The sequence below is a fragment of the Anneissia japonica genome, unplaced genomic scaffold (genome assembly GCF_011630105.1).
Source record: "Anneissia japonica isolate Jap-2015-1 unplaced genomic scaffold, ASM1163010v1 scaffold1489_len2284818_cov182, whole genome shotgun sequence".
Lineage (NCBI taxonomy): Eukaryota > Metazoa > Echinodermata > Crinoidea > Comatulida > Comatulidae > Anneissia > Anneissia japonica.
The window spans coordinates 1,216,545-1,225,066 of record NW_022698455.1 but is presented as its reverse complement, the minus strand read 5'-3'; the positions used below and the strand labels follow the sequence as shown (position 1 = coordinate 1,225,066).

General features: G+C 36.7%; 1 protein-coding gene and 1 non-coding gene across 6 annotated transcripts in view; both read left to right on the top strand.

Moving 5' to 3' along the window:
* Window positions 1-580: 580 nt before the first annotated feature.
* Window positions 581-742, top strand: LOC117102635. Its single transcript, XR_004444449.1, has one exon. It is a non-coding gene; the product is annotated as a U1 spliceosomal RNA (small nuclear RNA).
* A 1,180-nt stretch (window positions 743-1,922) lies between these two features.
* Window positions 1,923-8,522, top strand: part of LOC117102588 (F-box/LRR-repeat protein 20-like) — a 20,601-nt gene continuing 14,001 nt past the window's right edge. The window contains exons 1-7 of one of the 5 annotated variants that reach the window (XM_033242910.1): window positions 1,923-2,097; window positions 3,510-3,818; window positions 4,644-4,799; window positions 5,582-5,697; window positions 6,928-7,010; window positions 7,439-7,487; window positions 8,086-8,319. In XM_033242910.1, the coding sequence (XP_033098801.1) occupies window positions 3,518-3,818; window positions 4,644-4,799; window positions 5,582-5,697; window positions 6,928-7,010; window positions 7,439-7,487; window positions 8,086-8,319 (939 nt within the window). In that variant the 5' untranslated portion in view covers window positions 1,923-2,097; window positions 3,510-3,517. Of the gene's footprint in view, window positions 2,098-2,153; window positions 2,358-2,738; window positions 2,873-3,509; window positions 3,819-4,643; window positions 4,800-5,581; window positions 5,698-6,927; window positions 7,011-7,438; window positions 7,488-8,085; window positions 8,320-8,522 lie in introns of those variants that run through there. The other 4 variants (XM_033242914.1, XM_033242913.1, XM_033242911.1 and 1 more) reach the window with 4 other exon arrangements.

Below are 8,522 nucleotides of genomic sequence, written 5' to 3'. Positions count from 1 at the left end.
TAGTAAATAAATAAAATAAATAAATGAATAAAATTTAAAAGAGAAAAACCACACATGCAAACTTTTGTGCACTGGTTGCAAAAATATTGAGTCTGGTGAACAGGAGCATTCAGTATTGAAGTTTGTCCATTAATGAAAGAATATAAATAAGAACCACCCGTAAAAACACTTGAGTTGTGACATACCTTCAACTTTCAAACGCTATAATAACGTTTTGTGTTTGCTGGGAAATAAACAACGCCATCTACCGGCTTGTTTTGGTTTTATACTCTATTGGTTCTTTACTAAGTAATTCGCTCTATAAAAAAATATGAGTAATCAACGATGGTGACTAATTCAGAGGGATATCTATATACAAGAAAATTTGAATAAGTTCATAATCAGACTAGTTTATATAAACTAATATCATGATTCACATTCGAAAAGACACGATCCTAGATAATATCAATTTATTATTACATTATTATGTTGAAGGTAAAAGGATCCGTACATCTGAAGGAAAAAAAGTTTTGTCGGAATGACACCAGTATTCCGTGCTATGTTTACTATTATATATAAGGAAATGGTCGACGTTATAAGCATACTTACCTGGCACAGGAGAGACTTTGATCAAGAAGGAAGTCCTCCCAAGGTGAGGCCTCGGCATTGCACTTAGCTGTGGTTGACCCTTGCGATTCCTCTAATGTTGGAACTCGGGTGTATAATTTATGGTAGCGGGGGACTGCGTTCGCGCTAACCCCCAACATTTTATGAAAATGTTAGAAGGCACTGACTCTAATGGTATACTTTTATTCTCTTTAGACGAAGAATATATTTAAGTATAGGCCTCTGGCCCTTATACAAATATAAAAATAGGCTAATAATTAGTCCTGCAAATAGATCTGTCTTTCTTTGAACTCAAAGTATACATATGGTAGACGGACGTAATATATAGGCCTAATTGTCTAATAAACTTCTTTCTTAGATTAGAATATAACAGACAGAATCTTCTTACTTTCACGTTTTTCCAATCAATCAAACCAAATAAATAAAGCAAGTAGGTACAGCGATCATTTTTATGTGCTTGGAACTCTGGCACTTACCTCGCTGCGGTGCACCTGAAATTTGTCGACAAGGGGTCAGACAGTCCGAGGGGCCGACGAAGCCTGTCGACGGAATAAAAACTCCCTTTGTAGGGTTCACGGGAAGAGTTTTTATCTTAGTATGGTCCAAAATGTGCTTTTACAATAAAATATTACGGATTGGCAGTCAAAATAACGTTATTTAGATAGTAGGCAAATGCAGGCCAATTTTTTAAAATTTTTGATCCGACGACCAGACGTGCGTCGGACGACAGGGGGTCCAGGCCTGCCCCCGCTCGCGCCACCACTGACTATTCAAATTTGGTTCAAATAACGCTATTGTTTGTATAAGGTTGATTATAATTATACCTAGCCCAATCGTAGCATTTTATTAGATTGACGTTAACTAACTCAATCAGGCGATACATATTGACATATCCTTGTCTATCACTTATATATTTCTCATAGATATGTTTAGTCCTGTTAATGTTTAGGCCATCCATCAGCTTCATCACAGTTATTTTGTTTGAAGGCATATTAGCCTACTTTTTAAAAATACGAGAATGATTTTTTTTTTTCATTTTCACAAAATGTAAATTGACGATGTTGGATGATACTCAGTCAAATCTAAAATTTCAAAACGTATAATTTTGACATGATATTTTATAATTGTATCATTATAAATTAATATTGCAATTATTTCAAATTTAGATTTAGAAATTTAGAATACATAAAACGATAATATGACTTAGAATAGGCCTAGACCTAAGTGATACAAACGGAAACGTCAAAATTGTTCAAAACGTACGTCGTATACAGTATGGCAGTAATGTACTCTGTAGAGGGCGTTCTGCTACATCAAATAGAGAATTATTAAAGAGAAAGGTACGAAAGGTCGCTTTTTTCATCATCATCAGTTTGGTATGAATTCTTATACGTTATTAGATTCAAGACAGTTTTTAGTTTCATGCGTTTATTTATTGTCTGTCGGATTGTTAAAGGGATGAGAGTAATATTGCAAAGTTCATTTTTTAAGGTAAGAGATGTGAGTGACCAGTTGAATTTAACTTGACGCTCGCGCACATACAGAGTGACACACTCTCTCTTGCTGTTGAACATAAAAATACTTAGCAAATTTATCCAAGGCTAGTCTAAACTAACAATAGGGCCTATAGCATATTAAGGCTCTCCAGTTGGAAGTCAAAACATTTTTTTTTGCATATCAACTTTTGAATAAAATAAGGATGGTGAACTAAAAAGTGAATCCTGAATCCAGAATGGAGATTGTATGACTAGGTAGGCCCAGGCTAGGCCTTAGATTGAAGAAGAGCTCAGATGGAATTGGGAAGAACGTCGTGGCAGCAAGCTAGAGACCCTAGGCCTAGGTTGGCTGGGTAGTTGGGGTCTAGCCTGGTATCAGACCCTTTTTATCTAGGCCTACTTTTATATTTCTCGGCCAGATTGATATCGGTAATGTAGGGCCTAGAGAATGAAAGTACGGAAGGTATCGTCATCACGACGGAAGGTGGTCGTCATCACGCCTGTCTGTGTGAATGATGAGTTTAATGACTCACCTTGTTGTGTTGGGCTGGGCTAGGATAGGAAAGAATACATAACATATTGCGATATCAGTAAACGTCACCTTCCAAAATAGACACATCCTCTGTTTTTAAATAAAATTGTGCATGTATTTGTAACAGAGTAGTTGGTAAAGCATTAGATAGACCTTGGCTTAGCTTCATTTACCACAAACAAGGGGACTGTTCTTCGAAACTTGTGATTGAAGTCAACACTTTTTCCAAGTCTTTCCTGTGATTATAACTTCATTTTTTTTGTGTTTATTTAATAACATTGTTTAGTTTTCAGAGAACTGAGAACTTTGGTTAAAGAAGAGTGGACATACTTTTATTTTACACAGTTTTATATTTGGCGTACATTATTTTAATAACATAATTTATTTTTTTGATTATATTTTTTGTTTATATTTAGTAAAAAAAAGCACAAGTTAAAAATGAAAATGACTTGCTGACTAGTATATGAATTGATGTTTGCCCTACCTGACGCCATTGGTATAGCATTGCAGTACCCGCTGCTACTTAGGGATCACGTTCATCACTAGCCACCTAGCACAAGCTCGGTGGTCGAGTGGTTAGACACCAGGATAGTTGTTATGTCTGGAGGTTGTGGGTTCGATTACCACCTGAATCAGTTTGCAAGATTGTTGTCGCATGCATTTGGGTATGTATTGAGCATTCAGTACTAATAACATGTCAGGTAGGGCGAACATCGATTCATATTATTTATCTTGACAGCAAAAATGTTATTGGAATGTTTAGTAATAGTTATTACTTAGTATACTGTAAGTAGTGGTTAATTGTTTGATTTTTTGTTTTATTGATTTAATGTCTTAATGTGACTAACTGATGATGTTATGATTTAATGTCTTAGGATCAACCATGGTGAAAAAACTCAAAGACCTCTGTCTACAATGCATCAGCCGCAACCTACACACAATCAGCCAAGTTGGCAAGCTCTTACCAACCCAGCACAAGGAGGCGCTCTTACGCCGATTGGTCGACCATGACATGCTAACGTTAGAATACCTACCGTACGTCACATACCATCTGTTTTCACCTGCGATCAAAAAAATCTGCTTTAACCGATGTCCGCAAATATCTGACTCAGTACTTATCCAGCTGGACTTGTGCCTCTGCAGACTTGAGAACATCACCATCAATGGCTGCACACAAGTTACAGGTGAGTTGGGGTTAAGGGATGGGATGGGTTGGATTTAGTTGAACCTTTGTTCATACTGTCCTGGGTATTAAAAATGTAGTCATCCTGATCTTTACAAGTAACTGTATTAAGTCCTGTTCAGATGATCAAATTTTCTTTAGCAAAAATCTGTTGTATTCCCATATATAGTCATGATGTGCCTATATATGGTCATGATTTGATGTAATTCTAGCCATATTTAGGCATATCACATGTTTTTTTTAAAATCAAATTTGATAGTTTAAACAGGGCTTTAGTAGTGACGGAGCACATACAGTACTAGGCCTATAGTTGAATAGCTTAATGGTTGCTTGCCTTCTAATCCCAGGGTCCTGGGTTCAATTCCTGTCACAACAGGACTTTTTCTCACCACTAAGAACAACTCCACTCCCTAAAGCCTCTTAAAGATACTTGGTTTTTAAAACATTGTTTTATCCTGTAAGTGGTGAGTGTACTTGCTGTTGGATGTAAAGGAAAACTAAAAACTATATTATCATCATCATTATTATCAATATCATAGTCATTATCCTCATCAGTATAATCGGTGTTATCAAAAGCATCATCATTAGGCCCAAAAAAAATATGAAGGTTGCCAAAGCACTGTGAGAACTGAAAAAAAAAATTGTGAAAGTATCAAAATTATTAACAAAAGCTTGAAAAGTGGCCTTTGCGTACGTCATTATACTCTTTGAGGGAAAAATATTATATATCAACTTTAGAATTTTGAGATTTTTAAGATCAAACTTGGGCAACACAGAATTATTACACACATTGAGAAACGTTTGTTGCGGTATTTGTAATTTGCAGACACAGGGATTGAGGTGTTGATGGGCAAACAAACTGAACTTGCAGTATTGAAGTTAAGAAGTCTTCCCCATCTCACATGCAAGGGTCTGCAGACGATCAATTCAAAAAAGCTGAGGCATGTCGATCTGTTTAACTGTGGAAATATTGGGAACAAAGGTAGGTCTATAATATAGGATTATTAATGATATTGTCTTTAAATCCCTGGTCTGCCGTCTTTCAGGTGAGGCATTTAAACTGTTGGTCCCATCTTCAAAATTGTCATTTGCACATTAAAGATTGAGGTATATTCTTTTGGAAAGACCAGGGGGTTGTCTTCCGATGTAGCACGTAGTTCACCACTAGAACTAGAAGAACCCCAATAAGTCTTCAGACCTTTGTGAAAGATACTAGAAACACAAGCTAGAACTCTCGCATAGTAAAGGTGAAGCGGATATACATCATATCTTTTACTCATCTTCAGACTGCTGCGGCAGTCTCTTTCCAATAATGACAATTTATGCAAGTTTGTTTATCTCCCTCCATATGTGGTGCCTCATATGATGGGGCGTCACGTACGGCGGGAGGTAAGCAAACCTGCGTTATTACAGTATACCCACCATGCAATTCAGTTTTTATCTGTGGAGAGTTCTAACTTTTGTTTCTAGTATCATTGCCTGTGTGGTTTATACTTGGTTTGTTTCACACCAAAGAAATGCAATCCAATTAGATTAATAAACTAAAGAGGTATAGTAAATGGATTGAGCAATTCGGACTTTGCCCCACCTGATAATTATGTCAAATTTAATAAGATGTAGTACTGTTTTTCACTACTGTAGTATATGTACTATTCTGTTATCATTATATTAATATGATTACAAATGTTATTAACATTCCATCCAACTACCTAAATACCTTTTATATTTAATTGTGTGTACAATTTCTGTTCCTAATTTTAATAGGTATTCAAAGTTTAGTGACCAAAAATACAAAGATCAAAGTTTTGAATCTGGAGCTCTGTTACAAACTCACAGAGGAAATTATCCCAGACATCGCCAACTTCTTGAAAGATGATTTGGTGAGTATTGTGCTATGCTTTTGTTTTATGTTGATAGGCACTGCAGTGGTCTGGATTTAGGCCTTGGTTAGATAGGTGGCAGGTTCTGGGATTGATAGATAAGCTACATTCTTGCATTCTGATCCCAGGGGGAGATTGCTGTAAGCGGTCTTTAGACAGTCTTAGTTGGCTATGATCGTGACTTCACTACTGGTCTATGATTATAGACCATTGCTTTACCGCGGTCTAACCAGTTAGCCGTCTTAAATTTAAAAGCCTACTCAGAGGTGGCTGAAAATAATTTTCATCATGGCGTTGATTGTCAAAGACAAAGAATCCAACGACGAATATTCTGCAAACTTCTTGGCGTCTGTAAATTACGTTATTTACGTTAATTTTGATACTTCATCATGTGAGCAAGTGTGAAGTATGTAACAGTGCACTCAATTTTATGTTAAACTGGGAGTGCTTGTTTGCATTTTAATACTCAAATCTGTCTAAGCAAAGACCATTTTATATAGAAATGGTCTTAGCAGAGTGACTTTAGTAGGACCATCTAAGTGATAAAGCTGGCCTTGTTCAAGGAGCTAAGACTACCAGTTAAGACCGTTTTATAGCAATCCACCCAGGAGACTGGAAATGGGAATGGATGCTCCTCCCAATCCTAATCATAGGATAAGGTGCTGGCTATCTGAAAGTCTAGCAAGAAGATTTACATGTAAACACAGAGTACTGTACCGTTTGATGTAGCCATTGATACTATGAGGCTGTTTTTACTTTAAACTTATGTGTTGTAAAATGGGCCACGATCTGTTACTAGAAGTGGAGAGTTCAAACAATACAAACAACGATTGGTGTAATATGCATTATGCTACTTGCACGAAAAAGATTTACCAATCTCAGAGTTTTTTATAAAAACCAATCTAATTTTGTGAACAGTGTGACATTAAATTGTTTAATTGTTTTATTAATTTTATGGTCATGAATACCATTACCATTCCAAAGTGTTTGGTGCATCGGTTGTGGCTTCAACTCCCAACCTTGAGGTCAGGGGTTTGAAACTATATATGTTTGTCTCTCTCTACCCAGGAATATAAATGGGTACCTGGTAAGATGTTGTGGCATTCATTTTACAAATTTGTGTGCTGCGTACACATGCACAACTAGGTATACTCCCCAGGGAGCAGAGAAGGTTGCGACACTAAATAATTATAAGATTTTAATTCATACTTTCATTTTGATATTTTACAGGAGGAATTAAACCTAGGCTGTCTAAACACACTGAGTGATAACGCATTGTCTTTATTAGCAGTCCAGTGTAAAAATCTTAGAAAGTAAGTTTTTTTCCTTTTAACAAACAACAGAATTGAAACAAAAAAATTATTTAGGGACCTAATAATTTGTGCAAATAAAACACACAAAAAAACCACCAGTGTTCGAAAATGTGTATATTAATGAATGAATAAAATAAAATCGATCAGTCAGTCAGTCTTCATCGAATAACAGTAATAAAATAATACAACTCTACCTCTAATTAAAGACCCCTCCAATTAAAGACCACTTTTCTTTGGTCCAAAATTTACAAATTTCTTTTATCTTTATTGTTGTACAGTAATTAGACACCAAAGCTGTTAAGACCATGGAAATCCCGTTCCCAAAAATGGTCTTTAATTGGAGGGAGACGTGTATAATAATAAAAATACAAAAAGCATCAATAATAATATTAAACAGTAATGATAATAATATGTATGTTCATTTTCAGATTATGTCTACATGGATGCAATAGAATTACAGGGGAGTGTATGTTACAGGTAAGTTGAGGTAGAGAGTAGGTTGGTGAAGGGGAAAGAGGGTGGGGTGGAAATAAAGCTTGGTTTCCATAGAATCGCTACACAGTCGCTACAGCGTTTTCACAATCCTTGCACTGCGTAGCTGTCCCCGACACAATCAGGAATACTGCCGGTTTCAACTGACCAATCAGTTTTGCCAAAGGAGTCGACAATAGCGTGTAGCGATTTTTATGGAAGCCCTTCTTTAATAGCAGTAAAAGGACAGTTAAATTTAGAGGTAGGAGAATAACCTATAACTTGCAGCGTCATTCTGCTGAATTGCATATGGGCGTGGTCCGTGACTACCTAGCAGCCGTAAAGAGGCGCTTAAAGTGCACACGAGCCAAATGTATACACAGGACCTCCATTTTTAAGTCTTTATCTTAGAAGACTTGGTTCTACCGACCAAACCCTGGGGGAGGAGCGGCTGGAACCAGTGCACAAGTTAAGGCTGTAGTTAGCAGCGCACCTGCCTTACCACTTGGCCACGCGACTTGCCCGAGTGAGATCATGATTATTATTCAGTAGTATTATAACAGATATTCACTTACATTTCATGGTGTTATTTTTTTTTTGATAGTTATTTTCAAATTGTTCTAAGCTGCAAGAGCTTGACCTTTCATTCTGCTACCACATCCTTGATGACCCGTATCAGGATGTGTTGGAGTACCTGCCTCAGAGCATCACGTCGCTGTCGCTGGGAGGACTACAGGCTGATGGGGACATGCTTCACAATGCTCTTGCTCGACTACCGAACCTGTACGACCTCAAGCTGTGTGGAGTGAATTCTTTGAATGAAACACATGTTGAAAAGGTATAGAGCTTTGTCCACAATATCAAATTTTATGTGAGAAATTTGTGTGGTATAAGGATAATGGTAGAATTCAGAGCTTGCCCTAACTTTTTTTGGTAACTAGCCCACTGGGCTAGTTTACTAGAGATTTTACTAGCCCACAGAATATTTTACTAGCCCACAGACAGGAAAAAATTTTGTTTCAAAATATTTATTAGCGACAA